This window comes from Sminthopsis crassicaudata, chromosome 2 (genome assembly GCF_048593235.1).
Source record: "Sminthopsis crassicaudata isolate SCR6 chromosome 2, ASM4859323v1, whole genome shotgun sequence".
In the NCBI taxonomy this organism is placed as follows: Eukaryota; Metazoa; Chordata; class Mammalia; order Dasyuromorphia; family Dasyuridae; genus Sminthopsis; species Sminthopsis crassicaudata.
The window spans coordinates 615,787,624-615,813,214 of NC_133618.1; the positions used below are offsets into that span (position 1 = coordinate 615,787,624).

The 25,591-nt window shown below is 36.1% G+C and overlaps 1 protein-coding gene across 1 annotated transcript in view; it reads left to right on the top strand.

Moving 5' to 3' along the window:
* The window catches only part of FRMPD2 (FERM and PDZ domain containing 2), a 298,804-nt gene that overhangs the window by 9,477 nt on the left and 263,736 nt on the right, over positions 1-25,591 (top strand). The window contains 4 exon segments of the mRNA XM_074296140.1: positions 10,854-10,979; positions 12,771-12,928; positions 21,148-21,213; positions 24,054-24,239. Coding sequence (XP_074152241.1) covers positions 10,854-10,979; positions 12,771-12,928; positions 21,148-21,213; positions 24,054-24,239 — 536 coding nt within the window.

Consider the following 25,591-nt stretch of genomic DNA (forward strand, 5'->3'; position numbering starts at 1 on the left):
TATATCTCTAACAACCAGCAGAGTACATGGTTAGTTGTAATTGTTTAGTGACTGCCTGATGGTGGATTATTGGATACTGATTCCTATGGCATGTATTCATTTCTAAGTTCTCCACTAGCCTAGAAGAAAGGAATGAAGCATTTCCTTTGTTTGTGGATTCAGCAAAAAATATGGCTGCAAATTCTGACAAAGTTTTTATCAGTAGTTACCTTCCCCCCCCCATTTTTTCTGGTTATTGGTATGATTAATGACGGTCCTGAATAGTAACTTGCTTCATTTATTTTTTATTTTTATTTTTCTCTGAAAATTTTAATATTTTGTTTCTCCAATTACATGTAAAACAATTTTTAACATTTATTTGTTTAAATTTTAAGTTCCAAGTTCTCTCCTTCCCTCTTGCCCCTTCCTGTTCCTTGAGAAAACAAGCAATTTGATATAGATTATACATGTGCAATCATGTAAAACATATTTCCATATTAGTCATGTTGTACAAGAAAATACAAGCCAAAAAAAAAAAAAAAAACAACCCTAAGAAAACCAAAGTAAACAACAAAAAAAGATGTTTCAATCTCCATTAAGTATCCATCAGTTCTTTTTCTGGAGGTGGATAGCAATTTTCATCATATGACTTTTCATTTTACACCAGGAATTATCACTGCCTTGCTACCCTAGATAACCTTCCTCCTTAATGTCCTTCTGTCTGGATTGGTATCTTAGACCACTATTTGGGCCTCCATTCTTCTCTTTTTTCCCATTCACCAATTCTGACCTTCATCTTCCCAGATCAGAATGACCCTCCCCAGCCATTGCTTTTCTTTTTGTGTGGTCTCTTTCATAGGAAGTAAGATCCTTGAAGACTGGGCTATCCCTACCTTGGCATTTGTATTCTCAGTTCTTAATACAGTGCACGGCACATACTAAGCACTTAACAAACACCTTCCCATATTTATATAAAAATAATAATTATCACTTAAAACTCATTTACATAGCACTTTAAAGTTTGCAAAGTGCTTCCCTCACAATGATCCTGTAACACAGTGTTGTCATCTTATGGAGCTGAAATCAAGAAGATGTGCTCAAGTGCTGCCTCAGGCACTTTCCAGGAAACTGGAAACTTCATTGCTGCCTGCCTCAGTTTCCTTATCTGTAAAATGTGGATAATAATAGCATTGGTATAATAATAATATAATATATAATATATTATTATAATATAATATATTATATAATAATATAATATAATATATTATTATAATATAATATATAATAGCTAGGTTTGTTGAGAATAAAATGAAATTTTTGTAAAGTGTTCACAAACCTTGAAGCATTCTATAAATGTCATGATGATATACTAAAGATCAGGAAATGTGTCTCAGATTGAGTAGGTGACAACTCAAAATGTTAGAAGTAGAATTTAAAACCAAGTCTTCTACTATGAGACTTCAGTGCTCTGAGGTTATTCCAGCCTTTAATGACCATGACTGCTTCTGGTATAATATCTTTCTGGTGGGGGTGGCCCAGCCTACTGTTATTTCTTTGTCTAGGCCAGAGACAGCATCTGTTGGCTGTTTCATACATCCTAAGGATGGATACACTTCTTTCTCATTCAAAGACATTCCTGAATTCTGATCAGGGTCTCTCTTTCTCTCACATGTTGCAGAATAGAATACAGCGATGCAGTTTCCTTCCTTTCTGTCTGTGAATCAAGCTCACAGCTCTTTAAAGATTTTTACAACTAGTAATTATAGGAGGAAAAGATGGCATTTTCATGCCCTCCCTTGTTTCTGCTCCCATCCTTTCCCCAGCTTCTCTCTCTCTCTCTCTCTCTCTCTCTCTCTCTCTCTCTCTCTCTCTCTCTCTCTCTCTCTCTGTGTGTGTGTGTGTCTCTCTTCTCTCTCTGTCTCTCTGTCTCTCTCTCTCTCTGTCTCTCTCTGTCTCTCTCTCTGTCTCTTTCTTTCTCCCTCCCTGTCTCTCTGTCTCTCTCTCTCTCTCTCTGTCTCTCTCTCTCTCTCTCTGTCTCTCTCTCTCTCTCTGTGTCTCTCTCTCTTTCTCTCTCTCTCTCTCTGTTTCAGTCTCTCTGTCTCTCATTCTTGTCTGCCTTTTTCAATCTCTCTGTCTCTTTCTTTCTTTTATTCTCTCTGTCTCTATCTGTCTCTGTCTGTCTGTGATTTTCCCTTTACTTTTCATTTAGATTTTATAGGGAAAAACAAAATTACCCATTGATACTAATGGAACTAGAATCCATTCATGCTTTAAAAGCTGAAGAAAGGTCTGTGTAAAGGAATATATGAATGTTAGATACTAAAAGGAATATCTAATCATAGATCCATAGTCTTTGAGTTTTGATAATTCAACCAGGCATGAAGCCACCTAACTCTATTTTTAATCTAGCTCTTATCTTTTCATCTTGTCTCTAGGGCTCTTACAAAAGGCTTTGTTCAATGTGTTGTCAAAATACAGATGCATTACATCTGTTATCTTCTCTTGATCTAATAACTACCCCTTCCTTTGTGTATATGTGCATTGTGTACATGTGTATGCATGTATATGTGTATGTTTTTGTATAGGATTATGATATTTATGCATGGAAAAAGTTTGGAGATTATTAACTCTGAGTCCTTCATTTTATATATAAATATAATGGAGTTCTTGCATTAGTCTGTCAGAGAGCTAGGTGATCCAGTAGATAGAGAACTGATCCTGGAGTCAGGAAAATCTGCATTCAAATCTATTATCTGACACTTATTAGCTGTGTGATGCTGGGAAAGCTCTGTTTGCCTCAGTTGTCTGAGTGTATTAACACCTACCTGTAAGTGTTGTGAGGATCAGATAAAATAACAAAGCCATTAGCAGAGTGCCTAGCACATAGAAGGTACTATATAAATGTTAGTTATTATTATTATTATTATTATTATTAATCAAGATCACATAGGTAGTAAATAGCTGAGCTGGAATTTGAACTCAGTTCATTACAAATCCATTGCTTATAAATAGGATCACAAAGAGTTCAGAAGATTATGGACATAGATCTAGAAGGAACCTTTCAGACCATTTAACTCACTTCTTTATCTCTAAAGATAAGGAACTGAGGCTAAGAATATTTAAGTGACTTGTCCAGAGTTATACTGCTCTCAGTCTCTGAGACAGGATTGGAACATAGATCTCCTGAATCTGAGTATATACTCTAACACTTTTCCTGGGGTTTGAGGATCCATTTTTTTATTAAGGCAGCTAGAATAGACTGATGGTGCTGGAGTCAGGAAGGCCTGAGTTTAAATTTAGCCTTGAACATTACTAGATGTGTGCTATCCTGGATAAGTCACAATCTTATCTCAATTTCCTCATCTGTGAAATGAGGAAAATTAAATCACCTACCTCACAGGATAGTTGGGGGTTCAAATGAAATCATTTGTAAAGAGTTTGGCTTGCCCACAGAGTAATCACTTTAAAAATTCTTAATTTCTTCCCTTCTCTTTTGGTGTTTTCAGTGTAGGGAAAATCAGGGAGGGAAGAAGGGGGAACAGAGAGAGAAAAGAGGAAAGAAAAAGAAAAAGGAGAGAGGCTACAGATGGGAGCAAGAGAAAGGAGACAGACAAGAGAGAGACACATACCAACAGACAGGGACAGACAGGCATGGAAAGACACAGAGAAGAAATAAAAAGAAGAAAAAGATGTTACAATATGGTTTTCTCTGCTGGAGATACTGAGAGAGTTCTAGTCAAGCTGAAGAAATTTTGCTTCTTTTGGAGGCCCTACCCCTTTTGTGATTTCTCAGCATCTATTTTGGGAACAGGGAGATATTTTAGCACTTCCCGGAGGTTGAAAATAAGCTGTTCACAGCACCTTTGGAATGAAGAGCCCTACAGATATTTGAGAGGCAGCAGGGCACAGTGAATAGAATGATGGGCACTATTACCCCAGGAAGACAAGAGTTCAAAGCCCAGCACTGATACTAGCTGGGTAACCTGGCATAGTCTTTCATGTTCTCTGGGTCTGAGTTTCTGTAAAATAAAGGGCATGGACAAATTGGCCTTCAAAGTCCCTTCTGATTAGATCTTTTGAACTCCTTATCCCTAATAGGAAACTGGGAGCTTATGATATTTTACATTGCACTCATTTTTTTTAATGTCAAAATTGAGGTAGAGAAAAAGTAAATAGTGAAGTATTATACCTTTCCTAGGGCAACAGCCATTCAATACTAAAGTTGAAAATAAATCCAGTGCTTTTCATTCTGATTTTAGACACTAAAAATCAGCATCATCCCAATTCTATTTAGGGTGTCCCTGCTTCCTAGTGCCAATTCATGCAGCTGTCTGACATTGGAGTGGTGTTGGTGCATGCAAATGATGTAACGTATTGTTTGTGATGAAGATGGTAAAAATTAAAGCTTTAGGCTGGAGGAAAGACTAAAAGACTGGGACACTTAGAACAACTTGATTCTTCTCTTTAGCAATCCTTTAATTCAGACATTATGTAATTTCCTATAGAAATAGAATCCGTTTGGGAAAGGAAGAAGTTGTAGTAAGTCCTTTCTAGCTTTTCAAGGCACTGTTTTGGCAGCTGGCTTTTTGGTTTTTGAAGATAACATACAAACAAAATGCCAAAATAAACATTTACATTTGGAAAGGACTTTTGAGGTCATCTGATTTGAGCATAGGAAGAGATTTGTCTCAAATCTCTCACACCTGAGTTGTGCTAGAATTGGTACTAGAAGTCAGATTTTGGTGCTTCCATTGTTGTTGTTTAGTCATTTTTCAGTCATCTCTGACTCTTTGTGACTCCATTTGGAGGTTTTTTTTTGTTTCTGTTGTTTTGTTTTTAAATACTGGAGTGATTTGTTATTTCCTTTACCAACTCATTTTACAGATGAAGAAATTGAAGTAAGCAAGGTTATGTGCTCACAGTCTCAAGACTACTGAGTGGCTGAAATCAGATTTGAACTCAGGTGGTTGAGTCCTCTTGATCCCAGGCCTAGTGCTCTATCTCTGCCATTGGGATCTTCTTACCATATGAGGGTTTCATCATCAGATAACCATGGGGTCTATTGGATGGGAATATCCATTTTTCATCAAGCTTCCAATTGGCAAACTAATAAGTGACTTATATGTTTGTGGTTTAGTTGAATGAACAGATTGAGAACTTGGTTTTTATTGTCAATGGAGTGAGATTTATATGTTGTTGTCCCTATAATCAATGCAAATGCTGGTTTTCACAGTGTGAATTTTATTAGCAGGGAGAACTTCTAGGAGTAAAACTTCATCTACTAACAGAGGACCAACTTTTAACTTAGTCAATATGATAACTCCTTTCATGAACTGCTAGTCTTAGCAGTTAAATTCTTGGGATAAAAAAAGTTTTAAATGACTTACCCAAAGTCACATAGTTCACATGTGTCAGAGGGACTAATTGGGCCTAGATCCTCCCAATCCAAGCCCAGCAAGCTGTATCTTTACCAGACTGTCCATTTTTTTTTAAAATCAGGATAATCATAGTAACAGTTGCTATTTATATAGTGTTTCCTTTATTTATTTAATTTGAGACATAAAAGCTCTCTGAGGCATGTACTTACATGTACTATCTCCCATTTAGAGAAGAGAAAAGTGAGGTTCATAGAGACTAAGATTTGTTTATGGCATATACAGGTAATAAGTGGCAGAGGTAAGAATCAAATTCAGCTCTTTCTAACTCTGGGTCCAGCTCTGTTCCCTATATAATGCTGTCTTTACTTCTACCATTGCCACAGAACTCACTGATAAAAGATTCTCTTTATGCTTTTCCAAAAAGAACCATTACTATTATCTTACTACATTATTTGGTCCAATATCTAGTATAGGTTACAAAGAAATGAGATTATTTTAAGAAAGGCAAAACAAAAAGCTCTGAACAATTGGCTCAAAGATCTGGTACTAATCAATCATCATTATAACTTAATTATTTTTTAGTTGAGTAACTTTTTAAGCCATTAACTTAATAGGACACTAACAAGCCTTGTATTTTAGTTAAAATCTCAGTTCTTTTATTAATCTGCCATATGACTTGGACAAATTATTTTGCATGATACAATTTATTTTGAAAGAGACAATTTTTAGAAGTTCCTTCCAGCTTTAAATTTAAATGAAATTATATCTTTCCCTTGCAATGGGACTAGTAATACAGATGTCTAAACCTAATAAGGTTTTATTGATGTTTATATATAAAAAATATCCCAAATTATATTAGCCAAGGCTCTTTCACTTTCATAGAATCATCTACTGCTAAAACTGGAAGAGAACTCCAAAGTAAAGCATGGGTGCCTCTTCCTACATGAAGACTTTCCTTCTTTTTATGAGTGAAGAAACTGAGGTCCAGAGAAGTATAATGGTCAGTCACTCTTGTTAGAAGCTCTGTGACAATCCATAAATTAACAGAAGGGTTTCCTGTTTTGTTGTCTAAGAGTAAGAAAGGGGTGGAACTCGATAATCCTTAAATTCCTCTCTCCCTTAAGACTATGAATAATTGCTCTAATTTGAATGAGATTATAGGTTCATAGATCTAAAACCAGGTGGTTTTTATTGTTGTTTAGTCATTTCTGTAGTGTCTGACTCTTCACATGCCCCTTTTTTTAGGGGGGCTTTTTTGGCAGAGATAGTAGACAGGTTTGCCATTTCTTTGTCCAGCTTATGTTACAGATGAGGAAACTGAGGCAAGTGATTTGCTTGGGGACTCATCAAAACGAGTGCTCCATTGCACCACCTAGCTGCCTCAAATGGGAGGTAGGAGGACATCTAATTAAACCTTGTTTTATAGATGAGGACACTAAAATTTAAGGAGTTATTGACTTGTCCTAGCTTAGTCAGGTCTTACTTAACAGCAAAAAATTAACTGCCCTAATGTATTAGGAATAAAGAAAAAGAAATAATCAATTGAAAGTGGTATGGAGTTGGTTTCTAATCCTGGCTATGTCATTAATTCTCAGCATGATCTTGCAGCAAGCAAATCCCTTCATCTTTGGGTGCCTTACTTTCTGTATTATACCTTTGAGGGATATTCCAAGCATTACTTGGAAAACAAAACAAAACAAAATAAGACTTTGGAGTGTTTTAAGTTGTTTAAATATGAGAACTTCCCAAGTTCTGGAAAGTAGTAAGCCTCAATAAATATTTATGTAAAATTTTTTTTTGAGCAGGTTGGGAAAAAATTACAAGATAAAGCTCAGAATTGTGGAACAGACATGGTCTTTGCCCTGGAGGATATAAACCTGATATCATGATTATCTAACAACTAGGTAATATCATTCTAGGGAAGAAGATTTTATTGAAGAAACTGAGATATTGACTTTCTGGGTTTATGGTGCATGGGGTTGTGATATGTGCCAGATTTTATCCTCGTGACCAAAGGGAGGAGGTCAGTGCAGGATTAGGAGGCCACAGACTTGGATCAAGGCAGTCCAGCTGCTATGACAGAGCTGGGATTAGAATGCATGGATTTCAGAGGGACTCCAGGACACTCAGCCCTGTCTCCAGTTTAAGCTCCTGGCTGTGGAAGAGAGATCACTGACAGAGCTGGATTAGCACAGGCTCCAGGGAAGTCTGGCTTTCTGTCCCATGACTGAACAACTAAACATTTCTTCTGCTTGGAGATTAGTATGAGGCAGCTTTGGTTTTTATTTTTATTTTGAGGGGAGGGAGATAAAATGCCAAATTTATTTAAGGAAATTCTTTGAGGACAAGAATAAAAAGACTATAGAATACTTTAGTTAATCAATTTCATTATTCTTAAAGCTTACTATTGTAAAACTTGATTTTCTCAACCACAGAGGCTAATTATTATGTTTTGCTAGTTTTACAGGCAGATTCTAGATAGTATCTTTTAAAGCAATTATTGACTTTGAATGCAATCATGTTGCAGGAGCTAAAGATAAACTGAAAAACTAACTATGCAAATTGGACAGTGGAAATGGCTTAGAATCAGAGGATATGGGTTAGAATTGGCTCATCAATTACTGTACTTAGCTGTGTGATCCTGGACAAGCCACTTAACTTCTCTTGGACCCAGTTTCATCATTTGTAACATGAGTGGATTGGGTAACCTTTAAGATCCCTTCCTTCTAAGTCAATGATATTAAATTGAAATCATTTGCCAATAGTACAAGAATGGTGTCAAAATTCTTCTCTTCTATGGAGAAGAAATGGCTCCTAATGATTTGCTTGAGATAAGAAATCTTTCCCCATCCTTCTTGCTTCCATATAGGAAGAGTTTCTGGAATTAGAAGAATGTTCCATTGGTTTACCTTAAAGACCCTAGAATTTAAGGGAGACATGGGTGGGATAGGGGTGCAGGTCATTGTAGCAGGAGTTGAGGTCAGAGAAACACTAAGGAGATTCTTTGGTATTAACAAGCTTCCTTCAAAAGAGAAAAAAAAGGGGGGGAAAGAAAAAGAAAGAGAAAGAAAGAAGGAAGAAAAGAAAGAAAGAAAGAAATTAAGAAAGAAGAAGAGGAAAAGGAAGGAAAGAAGGAGGGAGAAAGGGAGTGAGGAAAAGAGGGAAGGAGGAAGAAAAGACAATGTTAAGAGTCATTCATGTCTTACTGTGAATTAGTTAAATTGGGCAATCAGAACGCCCCACATCTATTTAAGATTTTTGGAAATTGTAGTTTTGATAAAGTAGAAGAAAGAGGGAATGTTTTGGAAGCATAGACCTCTTTGGGAGAGGTTTGACCTACATGAAGAGATACTACAGGAAACTTTTAGAGGAGCAGTATTGTGCACTAATTATATTTAGGATCATGACTTTTATGATGGTTCCTTTGATCCCTCATGTTACTACTCATGCCTTATCCTTCCTCAAATTATCTTACATACTTCATCTATTTCTCACTTGTCTGTTTCAGAGACTTTATGTTCTTTTAAAAATTATTATAGCTTTTTTATTTACAAAACATATGCATGGATAGTTTTTCAACATTGACCTTTGCAAAACCTTTTGTTCCAACTTTTCCCCTCCTTCCTCCCCATCCCCTCCCGTAGGTGGCAAATAGTCCAATACATGTTAAATATGTTAAAGTATATGTTAAATATAATATATGTATACATATTTATACAATTGTCTTGCTGCACAAGAAAGATCGGATCTAGAAAGAAGGTAAAAAAAAACCTGAGAAGGAAAACAAAAATGCAAGCAAACAATAACAGAAGGAGTGGAAATGTTATCTTATGATCTACATTCATTTCCCATAGTTCTCTCTCTGGGTGTAACTCGTTCTCCTCCTTACTGAACAATCGGAACTGGTTTGGATCATCTCATTGAAGGGAGCCACAACCATCAGAACTGATCATTGTATAGTCTTTTTGTTGTCGTGTACAGTGATCTCCTGTTCTGCTCATGTCTCTTAGCATTAGTTCATATAAGTCTCTCCAAGAGTTTTTGAAATCATACTGCTGGTCATTTCTTTTTTTTATTATAACTTTTTATTTACGAGATATATGCATGGGTAATTTTTCAGCATTGACAATTGCAAAACCTTTTGTTCCAACTTTTTTCCTCCTTCTTCCCACCCCCTCCCCCAGATGACAGGTTGACCAATACATGTTAAATATGTTAAAGTATAAGTTAAATATATGTATATTTTGCTGTACAAAAAGAATCGGACTTTGAAATAGTGTACAATTAGCCTGTGAAGGAAATTAAAAATGCAGGCGGACAAAAATAGAGGGATTGGGAATTCTATGTAGTGGTTCATAGTCAACTCTCAGAGTTCTTTGGCTGGGTGTAGCTGGTTCAGTTCATTACTGCTCTATTGGAACTGATTTGGTTCATCTCATTGTTGGAGAGGCCACGTCCATCAAAATCGATCATCATACAGTATTGTTGTTGAAGTATATAATGATCTCCTGGTCCTGCTCATTTCACTCAGCATCAGTTCATGTAAGTCTCTCCAGGCCTTTCTGAAATCATCCTGTTGGTCATTTCTTACAGAACAATAATATTCCATAATATTCATATACCACGATTTATTCAGCCATTCTCCAATTGATGAGCATGCATTCAGTTTTCAGTTTCTGGCCACTATGAAAAGGGCTGCCACAAACATTTTGGCACATACAGGTCCCTTTCCCTTCTTTAATATCTCTTTGGGATATAAGCCCAGTAGTAACATTGTTGGGTCAAAGGGTATGTACAGTTTGATAACTTTTTAAGCAAAGCTCCAAATCATTGTCCAGAATGGCTGGATGGATTCACAACTCCACCAACAATGTATCAGTGTTCCAGTTTTCCCACATCCCCTCCAACATTCATCATTATCTTTTCCTGTCATCTTAGCCAATCTGACAAGTGTGTAGTGGTATCTCAGAGTTGTCTTAATTTGTATTCAGAGACTTTATGTTCTAGTCAAATTGAGGTACTTAACTTTTCCTGAATGGGATCTATGTTTTCCAACCTTTGGGTCTCCCTCACAATGGTCCCCTGTCCCTTGAATGCCCTTTTCTCATGCCCTAAATATCTAATTCCTACCCATTTGAATGTTACATTCCTTATAAAGTCTTCTCTTTATATTTCTCAATATATTCTCTAATATTCTTCTAATATAATTAATGTATAGCTGGGCAAAGGAAATGGAAAGATAACAGGTATAGCCATTGTACCTGGAAAGTACCATGACATTTCTGCCAATTCTGAAGCAGGATAGCTAGAGTGGCATCTTTAGCTCCTTCTCTCATTGGAAGAATGGGAAATTTCTTATGTTCCCCCCACCCTGGAGTCCATATTCTTTCCACTATTGACAAAATGCCAATTCATTCTGATTTAGATGATGATGGTTCCAGAACTGAGATTTAAGTGATAAGGGAAATAAGAATTTTCTCTTTCTTTTCTTCATAGATATGAGCCAGTCATCAGTGACTCTTGCCAGCACCTTACAGGTGAAAGGAAATGCTTTATCTGAGGAAGAAATTTGGTCTCTCTTGTTTCTGGCCACTGAACATATTCTTGAGGATCTTAATAAGGGTAAGATGTTTATATTTTGTATTATGAAGTTCATGGTAGTTAAAAGCATTTACTTTATTTATTTTTTGCTAAGGCAATTGGGGTTAAGTGACTTGCCCGGGGTCACACAGCGAGGAAGTGTTAAGTGTCTGAGATCAAATTTGAACTCAGGTCCTCCTGATTTGAGGGCTGGTGCTCTATGCACTGCGTCACCTAGTTGCCCCTTGTTAAGAGCATTTTTACAAAATATGGTTGAGTGGAAAGTCTAATGAACTTAGAGTCAGAAGCCCTAGCTCTGCCATCTAGTAGCCATGCGATTTTGGGAAAATCAATCTCTTTGAGCCTTAATTCAGTCATCTCCAAAATGGGGATAATACTATTTTCACTACTTTCCTCATGTGTATTGAAAAGTCTTTGTAAATATAAAAGGCTCTGTAAATGTGAGACATTTTTATGTAATGAGAGCCATAATTACTTAATGGTTAGAAGAGTTCAAATCTTACTTATGATACATACTAGCTATAGTCACTGGGCAAATCATTTAAGCCTCTTAGTAACCTAGACAATTCTTTATAAATTATACAATAAAAAGTCAGAATTGAAGCCTGGGAATTATAATGATCTATCTTGTCCCCAAAGAAGAAATATGAAGATAATTCACATCTTCTCCCCTTTCTTTAATAGACAGAAATTAGATTATGGAGGTCAAACATTATAAGCATAATATGAAAGTTACTTTTGTTGAATACTTATTTTTTTGTTATAAAAAGATGGCTTTCATTAAAAAAAAGGATCTGCCTGGGCAAAATATTTATAGCAACTCTTTTTATGGTGGCAAAGAATTTAAAATTGAGGGGATGCCTAAAAATCGGAGAATGACTGAACAATTTGTGGTAGTGAATGCAATGGAATACTATTCTACAAGAAATGATGAGCAGGCAGATTTCCAAAAAACCTGGAAAGACTTACATGAACTGATTCTGAATGAAGTGAACAGAAGAGAACATTGTACATAATAAAATCAACATTGTTCAATGATCAACTATGATACACTTAGTTCTCAGTAAAACAATAATCTAAAACAATTTCAATCCAGAGAAAATATTATAGAGCCTGAATGTAGATCAAAGCATACTATTTTCACTTTTTTTTTCTTGTGATTTTTCCCTTTTGTTCTGATTCTTCTTTAATGCGGAAATGTTTAACATGATTCTACTTGTATAACCTAAAAAATAGGATGGTTTCCTAGAAGGACAGGGAGGCTGAAGGTTATATAAAAATAAAATATGCTAATGCAGTTCCACAAAAGATCATAAGTTCTTTATCAGTTGCTAAACTGTATCTGTGAAAGAGTTTCTACATTGGAAGATCATCACACTTAAAAAATCATAAATACAACATTTTGCACTCACATGGCTTTTGACCAGTTGTTTTTGAGTCTCTATGGTCTGTCAAGGCTTTAGGCAAATAGTGGGAAATTAGTTCCTTAGTGCTGGATTGTTGATATTCCCATTTTCTGTGACTAGTCAGCATCCTGCAGGTGCAAAAAGATTATAAACTAACCCTGTCTAGCTCACACCATTAGGTATGACTCTTAGCTTTTAATCCAGATAATCCTAGAGAGAACTTGATGAACAGTTCCCTATCAACTTTTGGGATCATCAGCTCTATTGAAGATGACAGCCTTTAAAAAGGTTCTGACTGCTTTTGTTCTGCTCTGCTATAAGTAGCTCCCAGACTGTATGGTTTAAGGATAAAATCCTGACCTGCTCTGAAGACTGAGCATACTTTGTTCTTATACTTGGGTTTCAGGTTCCTCTAATTATGTAATTTGCCCCTGGTCAACTCTACTGCACACTGCAGGAAGCCTTTCCTTCCAGGACAATGTTTCCTTTATAGAAGCCACCCCCTTCAAGGCCCCAGAAATGCTTCAAGGACAGAGTCCAAATCCACAACTTGAAATATCGAAGGTAAGACTTTTTATCCATGCTTCTATAACCCTTCCAATGGGATAAGGAATTTATGGGGTGAAATTCAAGCATAAATGGCACAACCCAAACTCAATAACTTGTCATCTTTTGCTATGTGAACATGTTGGGTTGGCAAATTTTTCCTTTTTGAGTAGGATGGAGAAGTAGAAAAAAGGAGCTTTTTAAGAAGGGAAATTGAGGGAGCTAAAGAGTGGGACTGGCCCTAGGGGTAGGATTTTAAAATTCTCATGTGCCCACAGGATGGCATGGCAAGTTAAGAAAAGGCTCTTTGCCCAGCGCAATATCTTGTTTCTCAATCAATCCCAGATCCTTTATTCCTAAAGCCTAGACTTGGAGCTTCTGCTTAGACCCTTTGATCTGGGTTGATTGTAGCTTTCTCCTGGCACATCTTCCAGACATAGTTCCTCCCTCTGTCCCTTTTAGTTCAGAGATATGTTCAGTTACTGAGCTCTGCTTGCTGCCACAAAAGTTTTCTTTCACCTTTTTCTCCTTCCTATCTTTCTCCTGCACCTGTGCAGGGATGTCCTGGATAAAACAAGCATCTTATCCGTTCCCCAAAGTGGAAATGTTCTGTGTCCACTCATGGAAACCAAGCAGCTACACTTTGCCATGAGTGAGAACTCTAGTATAGAAAAAGAAGGAAGAAAGAGATCAGTTCAGTGATCAGGAAATCTTAACCTCTTCTGTGTCATGGGCCCCTTTGGCAATTTGATGAGGCATATGGACTCTTTCTCACAATAATGTTTTAAAAGAATAAAATAAATAGGATTATAAAGGAAATCCATTACACTGAAATGGTTATCAACACATAAGTGTGTGTATGTTATTAATATACATAATGCAAATGCACACAATACATAGAATGCATATATGCACTTACACAAATATGTGTATATACATATGTACATATAAAAATACATGTATATGTATTTTCATGGATCCCAGATTTAGAATCTTTACTCTAAATGAATATTAGTTTACAAGTACTCTATTACTGATTCAGTCTTTTTTTTTAATACAGAAATAAGATAATGACTACTTTTAAAATTATTTGTTATATTTTTAATTTTTGGAATGAATCATTTCCATAACATAGTATAATAGAAATAAAAGATGTTTACACATGATGCTACAAATCTTTAATGTATAGCTTTCTATTCTTTTAAAATATAAATTAATATTCCCTTTAAATTCTTCTTTCATATGACCATCATGAAAACTATATAGCAAAAATCTTATATTGATTATCAATTGTATTAGTGGAAAACTGTACATTCAGATAACTTGGGTTATCCCCTGCCTCTTACCTTATTTTATATGACCTTATAAATTGAGAAGATTGAATTATATATTTTCTGAGCTTCCTTCTGTTCTAAACTGGAAAACAAAGACAAAAACAAGGTTTTATTTCCAAATGATCCAATGAAAACCATTCTTGGCAGTCATTGGACTCTGCTGATTTTCTTGCTCTTGGGCATGTAGAAGTGTTATCTTCTCTTTGTCCTCTTGAATTCTCTATGCATCTGCACAAACATTTGCAGTTGATCAGGACCAACTGTTTGCTTTTTAGAATCAATGACACTCAATGGCTTCTTGTCATTATTATTTTTTTCTTTCTTTCCCTGGATCTCTTGCAGCCCTTCCATCATGCTGGTGCAGTTGCCTTTTTGTTGAAATTTTTTTCCCAGAGAGAGCCAGTGGAGACATTTTCCCAGCCCTCTCAAGGCTATAGGAAACTTTTAAGATATGACTATTCCTTGAGTCTGTAACACTACTTCTTTAGCATCACAAATGTGCATAAATGTAAGAAATCTGACATATGAAAATCTTAAGAGATAGTTAAATTAGGATCTATATTATTTTCATACTAAAAAAAGAATTCTGCCATAAGAAAATGATTTCTTTAATTAAATCTTGAAGATCCCTAGTGTGTTTAAATCTGTGCTTGTAAATCATTAATTACTTGGCAGGGAAGCTTAAGACTAAAGTACTCCAAGTTGGAATGGATCCTGGAGATTATATTATAACAATAACTAGCATTTATATGGCACTTTAATTTTTATAAAGTGTTTTACATATGTTAACTCATTTCATCTTCACAATAATTCTTGTAAAATGCTATTATTATTCCCATTTTACATATGAGGATATAACTGAGAATAAGAGGAGTTAAATCACTTGCCAGGGTCAAAGTTGCCAAGTTTTTGGGGCAGAATTTGATGTCTTCCTGACCTCAAGTACAACACTCTGGTCAATGTGTCACCAGCTTTCTCTCTCCTTTGGAAAGAATAATTTGCTTACATTGATATCATCAGCTCTGTCCAGGATTAGTCAATGGACAAGTGTTAGAGTGACAGCTAATGAAGGAGAGAATGTCTGTATCACTGAGTACGTTTTAGAGGATGTGACTACCTTTCATAGTTAATACAGCTCTACTCTTGAACTCACAGGCTGGAGAATGGTGTTTGTAATGCGTACTCTTGTTCGGTATCACCCTGAACCTAGGATTCAGTTTGATTGCCCAGTGGATTTACTCAAGGACTGAGACATCTTGTCTCCAGAAAATTTGCAGAGCAGGGAGAATTTTGTACTGACCCGTACAGAGTACAATATTCTTGGCTTTTTGCCTCAACCAAGTAATTGTTACTTAAGCTTAACGTGCAAACTATGTTCCTTCCTATAATAGAAGGTCCATCTTGGAAAGAAGTACTACTTTCATGGGCTTGTAGAGACTCAGTGCTTAAAGGGAACTAAGATACTTGTACCATCTCCCACCCCTTCCCCTCTGCACTATAACTGACAAGGATCCATTCAGTATTTGGTTAAAGAATTCTGCAGACATAGAATCTATTGCCTCTAGAGGCATCCTATTCTCTCCATTTTTTTACAGTTCTCATTGTTAGAAAAGATGTCCCCACTTCATAAATTTGCCTCTTTGCAACTTCCATACTACTGCTTGTTTCTAGCTCTCTTCTCTGGGCTCAAGTAGATTATCTTTTTCCACTTGCACATATCAACCTTTCAATACTTGAAGACATATCATCCCTCCTCCTACCCCCTCCCTCCACCAAATTTTCCCTTCTTCTGGCTACATTGTTCCTTCCAACAATCCTTACATGCCATGATTTTGAGGAATAGTCTCTGTCACTGTCCATTAGTGTTTTCTCTCACACATAATGCCAGGAAATGAATATCCTATTCCCAATGTAGTCTAATCAAGGTAGACTGCAATTTGACTATGGTCCCCCTCATTCTGCTTCTTTATACAATCAGAAATCACATTCACTTTTTGGGGTGCCATATCACATCATTGACTTATACTGAGTTTATAATCCACTAAAATCCCTCAATCTTTTATGCCTACATTGCCTTATACTTGTGAAGTTGGTTTTTAATCTAAGTTTAAGCTGTTTACAGTTATCCCTTTTGAATGTCATATTAATAGATTTAGCCAATCCTCCAAGCTTCCAGAATTTGTCTCTTGATCCTGTCATACAATGTGTTAGCTATTCTTTTTGGCTTTGTGGCATCTGCAAGTTTATTAAGTGTGACATTTATGCCTGTAACAAAATCATTGATAAAAATGCAATCAGTGCAAGGCCAAACTCAGATCTCTGGGACAAGCTTTCAGGTTCACATTTACTGATTTGTAGTCTATCCTCCTAGAATGGTCATCCTCCCCCCAAATGTTCTTAAACTCAAGGATTGGTTGGCCAGATGATGGCTGTTATTTATAGGATTCTAAGTGTACTCTGTGAGTGACTGCTACTAAAAAAATTGATCACAAGTTCTCACTAGTGTATTTTCCATTAGCATAATTATCTCTTATCAAAAGCATTTACCAAAATGGAATAGTAAGAGCGGTAGCTCTAAAACATCTCTACTAATAAAATTGTAGTGCACTTTCCTAAAATTGTACAGAGTCCATAAAAAGTGGGCTCAAGCTTATAAAATTAATGTCATTGAGGCAAAAATGCACATTGACCAATGTAATTCACAACAGTAATACTGTGTTATATTTAAGTCCTTTTTCCTCCTTATATGCAGTACTCTCATTGGCTCTACTCTGAACTTCCAAAGCTTGCTCTGCTGAGTCCATAGCTAGTTGTCTTCTCTGCTGCTAGAGGTTCTATTCCTAAAGGCAGTTCTTAGCCTTAAGTGATTGTTCCTCTGTATCATGGTTTTCTGGAGGATATGTCTCCATTCTGTGAGTGGAATAGAGGCAATATGGAGTAAGAGATACGAATATTGAACTTATTCATTCTGGAAGATGGGTTCAAATAAATACTTGGATACTTAATAGTTATATGAGTCTGAGTAAGTCCCTTAATGTCTCACAGTTTCTTCATCTGTAGAATGAAATCAGACCCAGTGGTCTCTAAGGCCTCTTCCAGCTCTAAGGAGCTCTTTTAGTTTTATGAACCCTTTTAAGCTGTCTACAACTGTTAGAGGGGATGTTTCCTTCTGGCAAAATAGCACTTTTGCCTGATATCATGGCAAAGCAAAGAGCTGGGTTTTTCTCCTTCTGCCATTGTCAGCTTTCAAATTCTGGCTGTCTCCTGGGCTTAGTTATTTAATATCCTCAGGGGACATGGCTAGTTTTAAGTCCAGCCATTGTTCTTTCTGACTCAATAAAAGAGTAATCATGTTAATATATTAATGCCACCATATCTGTGGTAATTAACTGCACCAAGTGAGATGAAGCATGGTGGTGATGGCAAAACACATTTCCTTTTCCTAATACATCCATGACCACTCTTTAGGTCTGACCTTTCAATCAGAAAAGAATACATCTAATTGTAATGATCTAGTCCACATTGCTCATCTCCTCCACATGACTTGCCTGAGCAACTTTGCCAAATTTTTATTAACATTCCAGTAGACTATAGCTATAACATTTCCCTTTAGTAAGGAAATGTCACAAAAGGAAATAAAATGAGTTCATTCCCTCTTCTTGGGGAAACCAAGCTGATGCCTTGTGATTTCTGTTTCCCTTTCTAGTTGTTTACCAGCCTCCTCTTTAATGATTTGTAGTAGAATTCACTCAGCAGTTGAAAACCAGGTCATTGGCCTGTACCTAACAGAGTATTATTTTCCTTTTTGGAAAATTGGTTCAACATTTGCCCTCCCTCAATTTTATATGCCTCATCTGTTTTTTATAGTCTTTCAAATATTTTTGACAATAATTTTAAAATCACATGTCTCTTTTCTCAGTATCTGATGATAGAGTTCATCTGGGCTAGATGACTTGAATTAAATAATGACAATTAGTGCTTGCTTTCCCCCACCTTGGGTACTTTTGTAAACTCTTTTTGTCTTATCAATTCCATTTATAAAGATCATTCTCTTTGGTAAAGAAAACTAAAACAAGTAAGAATTAGCATATTTTTCTTTTTGTTGTTAAAATCCTATTCACCTAAAGCAGCATTCTATCCCTTGTAAGACCCTCCATTCTCTTTTAATCTCTTTTTCATCTCTTATTGCTGAGGCTAGCATTTCTAATACAATATTGAATAGCAATGGTGAAAGTGGGCAACACTGTTTCACTCCTGATTTTATTGGGAATGGTTTCAGTTTATCCCCATTACATATGATGCTTACTGATGGTTTTAAATAGATGCTACTGACTATTTTAAGGAAAAGTCCATTTATTCCTATACTCTTTAATGTTTTTAATAGGAATCAGTGTTGTATTTTATCAAATGCTTTTTCTGAATCTATTGAGATGATCATATGATTTTTGTTAATTTGGTTATTAATATGGTCAATTATACTAATAGTTTTCCTAATATTGAACCAGCCCTGCATTCCTGGTATGAATCCTACTTAATCATGGTGTATTATTCTGAGATAATTTTCTATAATCTTTTTGGTAGTATTTTATTTAAGATTTTTGCATCAATGTTCATTAAAGGAGATTGGTCTATAATTTTTTCTGTTTTAGCCCTTCCTGGTTTAGGTATCAGTCCTGTGTCATAAAAGGGATTTGGTAGGATTCCTTCAATCCCTATTTTTTCAAATACTTTATATAGCATTGGAGTTAATTGTTCTTTAAATGTTTGGTAGAATTCACATGTAAATCCATCTGGTCCTGGGGATTTTTTCTTATGGCGTTAACTAATAGCTTGTTCTATTTCTTTTTCTAACATGGGGCTGTTTAACCAATTTACTTTTTCCTCTGTTAATCTGGGCAAGCTATATTTTTAAAGGTATTCATCCATTTCATTTAAGTTATCAAATTTATTGGCATAAAGTTGGGCAAAGTAACTTCTTATTATTGCTCAAATTTCCTCTTTATTAGTGGAAAGTTCTCCCTTTTCATTTTTAAGGCTAACAATTTGATTTTCCTCTTTCCTTTTTCTAATCAAATGTACCAAGGGTTAATCTATTTTGTTATTTTTTTTCATAGAATCAACTCTTAGTTTTATTTATTAATTCAACAGGTTTTTTTACTTTCAATTTTTATTAATCTCTCCTTTTATTTTTAGAATTTCAAGTTTAGTGTTTGACTGCGGGTTTTTAATTTGCTCTTTATCTAGCTTTTTTAGTTGCAAGCCTAATTCATTGATTTTCTCTTTCTCTATTTTATGCAAGTAGGCCTCTAGAGATATAAAATTTTCCCTTACTACCACTTTGGCTGCATCCCACACAATACTGCTATATTGTAATTTTGTAATTGACCATACACAATAGTCAGGAAGATCTGGATTCAAATCCCACATCTCACATCTCATTATTGTCATTCTCCTGGGTGAAATTATTAATGGTGTCTATGATTTGCTGTTTCACCCAATCATTCTTTAGGATGAGATTATTTAGTTTCCAATTACTTTTTGGTTTATTTTCCCCTGGCTTTTTATTGAATGTAGTTTTTATTGCATTGTGATTTGAAAAGGAGGCATTTGCTATTTCTGCCTTTCTGCATTTGAATTTGAGGTAAGACCTTCCATTCTCAATATAGATAAATCAAAATCTACCTTTTATTGTTCTTTACTTCCCTCACTAACTTTAGGGATATATTGAGGGATAGTATTCTCTACACAATTTTATGTGTTCTTTTCTTTATTCTTCTCTTACATTATTTTGTTTTCATATTTTATGTATTTCTTTTTCTTCCCTCCATTATCCCCTCCCTTTCTTCCCTCCCTCCCTCCCTCCCTCCCTTCCTTCCTTCCTTCCTTCTTCCCTCCCATCCTTCCTTCCTTCCTTCCTTCCTTCCTTCCTTCCTTCCTTCCTTCCTTCCTTCCTTCCTTCCTTCCTTCCTTCCTTCCTTCCTTCCTTCCTTCCTTCCTTCCTCCCTTCCTCCCTCCCTCCCTTCCTTCCTCCCTTCCTTCCTCCCTCCCTCCCTCCCTCCCTCCCTTCCTTCTTCCCTCCCTCCCTTCCTTCCTTCCTTCCTTCCTTCCTTCCTTCCTTCCTTCCTTCCTTCCTTCCTTCCTTCCTTCCTTCCTTCCTTCCTTCCTTCCTTCCTTGCCTTCCTCCCTTCTTTCCTTCCTTCCTTCTTGGTGTGGTTTGGATTTAGAGAGCTTCTGATGTACCAGTACTGCTATTTTGTAATTCTGTAATTGACCATACACAATAATCAGGAAGATCTGGATTCAAATCCCACATCCAAAACTCCTATCCAATTATGAATAAATCATTTTACCTTTCTCAGTCAAAGATTCATTTCTGGAAATGTCTAACAATAACACCCTTAGTACCAGCCTCACAGGGTGGTTGTGAAGATACAGTGAGATGGTAGATGCTAACTTTGTAAACTTGAAAATCCTATTTAAATGTTATCTATTATTGTTGTCATTCTATTTGGTCTCTCTTTTTCTCCTCTCATTGAATTTGATTTTTAGAAACTAGGACTTTAAGTCCTATTAGTTTTAGTGACTTCCCTCTGCCAATTATTTCCCATTTATATTGTGTGTAGCTTTTGATGTATACATTTGTTTTCATGTTTCCTTCTCAAATAGATTGCAAGTTGCTTTTTGTATCCCCACTGTTTAGCACAGTGCCTGGAACATAATAGGTGCTTAACACATTTTGATTGGTCTTAAAATGAAACCTCTTGTCAATTGTTTATTAATACTCCAGCCTATAGTGCTTTCAAATGAAGTTTTCCTAATGGAAACAACATTGTGTTCCAACTGGAGTTACCATGTGATATAACTGATGTCAGAATTCTGATCATCTGTCTCTCTTTCCAACAGGTGCATGTTTATTCCTTAGGAATGACTCTGTACTGGTCAGCAGAATTTCGTGTTCCTCCAAACCAGGTCTGCAATCATAGTGATAATAATCCTGTTAAGGGTCTTTTTTTGCCAGTGCATTTGTGTGCATTAATTGAAAGTGCCTCATGAGAGGAAAGAGCTGTCTAAAGCATTTTTCTAAGCTGAAAATACAGCTTCATAGCAAACACCCTAACAAATATGAAATGACAGCCATGGTATTGAGACCTTTTTTTGTGGGATCATTCAATAGTGTCATTTTGACCTGAGATAAGAATTCAGGGCTGATGTTCTTCAACAAGAGAGGCTTGTGCTGATGAAATTTGGAAAATAGATTTTTGAGTTGGGTAAGTAGGAGTCAAAGTCTTATCTTTGGTCTTAATTTGAAGGCTTCCCTTTATTCTTCTGTGCATCTCCAAAGATTTCAGAGATCTCTTGGTAAGTAATGAGGATCATGAAATGTCAAGCATCCTTTTAAAAGTTTATGAATTTGAATACAGGCTTTATTTGTGCCTCATGATTCTTCTTCCTTTAAGGTTCAACTCAGATGTCTCTTCTCATGAAGAACTTTTCTCTGATTCCCTCCAGATGTTAGTGAACTTTTCCATCTCTATTTTCCTTGCAGCATATTTGTTTACATGTTGTCTCCTGCCATCTTCTTTTGCAAAATTGTAGGTTCACTGAGAACAGGAACTCTTTTTATCAGTGTCTTTGTAAAATCCCTCATTTTATTCAAGATATACTCAAATACCACTTCTACAAGAAACATTTTCTTATAAACCAACGGCTATCTCCCTTCCTCCTTGGCTTGTATGTAACTACTTGGAACCAAATTGGTATTTATTTTGTATGTATGCACATGTTTTCTCCTCTCCTCAACTCCACTTATATTCCTTAGAATATAAGTTCCTAGAAGTATTGTCTTTGTATCTTTAGTATAGTGCCTGGCACATAGTAGTTCCTTAATCAATGTTTGATCCGTTGATTGTCATCCCCAGCATGAAGCATAATGCTTTATATCTAGTTGAAGTTTAATTAATGTCTGTTTAATTGAGTTATATAAATGATGCTGTGCAGTTTCTAAAGATTCAGTAGATATTTTATGGTTTTAGTAAATTAATACATATGTTTGTTTATGGAATTTTTGCCATTCGTTTTTTCCCATTCCTAACTGATATATGATAAGATTCAGATGATGCTACAACCATGTATATATACATGGCCTAACAAATGATTTGTTAATTATCTGGTCAATATAGGCAATTAGTACTAAAGTTTCAGGATATTTGCAGATTTTAGTGACTTTGCATACTGGTTTCCTCATCCACTGTCGTCCATAGAATTAAGTCTGATTACACCTACCTCCATAAATTTTCCCTGGGAGGAACAAAATGACAAGAAGTTCCTTAAATGGAGACATTTATGCACCTTTCAAAAAGCAAAGGTTCCTTCACTTTTATTTGAAATAAGAAATCATATAGACAATAGAAGCTCTCTATTAGATCACAATTAACGTTCTTCCTATGGAAGAGCCAGCTGTTGTCAATATACAAGGAAGTGAATCAGCCTTACAGTATTCAGCATTTTATTAAGTCACAGCACAGCAGTAAAAATGGAAGTGATGACTCTTTGAACCCCAATTGGGTTGTTTTTAGATTTAAATACAACGATAGACAGTTTGCATGCTTTGGAGGCCAATATAAATTCTGGAACTCTTCTAGAATATTTTAAAATTTTACTATTACATCTTGATTTTGCCTACAAATCACTCCTTTATAATTTCCCCCTGCCAAGACATCCCTAACATTCACCCTTAAAAAAAATTCTTTATTTAAACAAAACTGATTGATAGACCAGATTTGACTGTCAGTTGGTTCTATTTTGCATCCCAAGTTCACCATTTCTCTACCAAGAGGAAGGAAGTGTTTTCTAACTAATCAGTCATCTGGAACCAATTCCAAAATAGTTTTTACATACACACAGAGTATGTGAAATTGACTTAGCTATTTGGAGATTCAATGCTGAGCAATGATTAATCTAATGTGGATGTCAAGAAGGTTGAAAATCCAGATTGCCTTCTGTCTGCCGGTCTCAGTTATCTTAATGAGTGAATTAAATTAACCGTTCTGTATGATGTAGTCCTATTAGGAAATCTATTGACTTTTATTGATAAATGCTTCAGTAATTGATCAGAATCAGGGATTTAAATGCTAACTTCCATCGGAAAGGAGCAAGGAATCTTATTAATGGTGGATCTGATTATTGCTTTGTGTGTTACTTTATATAAAACAAGGTAATGGAGGTACCTCTTAAAGCTTGTTCACTGTGTAGGATGCTTCTTTCCGAGGAAAATTCCTGCTCACTGATAAGATCCTCGGAAGGGAGCTTGGAATGTAATTTAAATGGTAATATGGAGGTGGAATCCTCAGTGGAGGGTTTTGTTTCCATCTTTTTGCCTGATCACAAGATCTAGGCAAACATTTCTAGAGTCTTAATGTCTCCTGGCTCTGGAGGATGATACTCCCCAGAAGCATGTCAGAAGGCACATCTGCAAACATTTCTTTGTGTTTCTTTCAGTACTCTTTAATGTAGCCTGAAATCTGTGCTGTAGATTTCATGTGTAGTCCAGGCAAAGTCTTTTGTGTCCTTGGTGCGTGAAGGGCATTCCAGATTAAAAAGCAATATATCCAAAGCAATTGATGTTGAGAGACTTCCTGACTCTGGATTTTTACAGTCGTGCATCTTGCTTCCCTTCTCAGTACTGAAAAGAGAACTGTATCGGTTCTCGTCTAAAGAAGAGAATTAATTCTCATTAGCTTCCTTGCTTTGATAAAGTACTTAATGCAAAAGCTTCTTTCAGGATTTTTCATATTGCATTTTTCCTTTAGCCTCTTCAACTGAGTGAGCCATTGCTTTCCATTTTGGTAATGATGTGTGAAGACCTGCCTCAGAAACGTGCTTCCCTTCCATTCATCTTGGAGGCTTGCCTTGCCCATCAGAAAGAAGAGGTTGCATCTTCAACATGCTTCCACATAAAGAGATTGGTCAACCTTGTTGTGGGAAGCATTATGGAGGTTTGTATTCGGACTTGGGGAACCCCTCACTCCTGGAATGGTCAATCATCATTGGATCTTTGGAAGATACTCATTTATACAAAGGAGGATATTTAATAAAATGACAATCCCTGGCAACAGAATGTTAGAGTAGGAAAGGGTTTCTGGGATTATGTAATGCAATTCTTCACTTGACAGATGAGGCAACTGAGGCTCAGAGGGAGAAGTGTTCCATCTATGGTTACACAGCAAATTAGTGTCAAAAACATTACTTTACCATGAAGTCTCTACTCCTAGAGTCTCTGCTGGCTTAATACTGTTAAATATATTTGCTAATGACTTTTTTAGATGATGCAAAATTGGGAGGGGAAGCTAACATTTGGGATGCCAATTCACAATCCAAAATGATCGTGACAGTGTGAAAAGTTGATTTTAAAAAGATAAAATTTAATAGGAATAAATGAAACATCTTATATTTAGGTTAAAAACCCCCACAACTTCACAAGTACATGATGGGAAGGTGTGGATAGTCAGCAGTTCAACTGAAAAAAGATTGGAGGGGTTTAGTGGAATTCTCTGAAAATGAGTCAACAATGTGTTGTGGTAGCTGAGAAAGTCCAGGCTGGCTTTCAGCAGTATTAAAAGGGGCAGGTTGTCTGGGACTGGGAAGCTGATGGTCCTATTGTCTGATGGGGTCTAGAGTATCATGTGTGGTTGTGAGGACATTGGAAAAGCTAAACTGTGTGGAAAAGAGGCTTTCCCAAATGATGAAAGTGCTGTGGATCTTGTCATATGGGAACCTATTGAGGGATCCAGGGATGTTTGGCTCTGAAAGGTAAATTTTAGTGAGGACAATGATTGTTGTCTTCATTCAGTTGGAGTCTAAGAAAAAAGGATCATCTTGTTTTGCTTGACTCTAAAGGGGAGAGATCAAAGAACAATTGGTAGAAACTGCAAAGACACAGGTTTAGGTTGGATGTGATGGAAAACTTTCTAACAATTAGAGGAACCCAAAGTAGAACGGGCTACCTCACAAGGAAGTTTGGTTCTTCTCTTCCTCAAACAAAGGATTGATATGGAAGAAAGGGTTCTTGTTTGGCAATGCATTAGTTTGGATGAACTCTGAGGTCCTTTCCAAGTGTGAGATTTTATGGGCCTTGGCTAAACCTTATATTCTTAACTCCTGATTTCATTCATCTTTCTTAATTCTATTTTGCCTCTCTATCAGCACAGCTTTTTAATAAAAGTTTTATATGCACAAGATATATAAAGACCTGGGAGAAAATTTGGGTTCAAATCCAAACTAAAATATTCTATGTGTGACCCTTGGCAGGTCATCTTGGTGTACTCATCCTATAGATTACTCTTCAGTA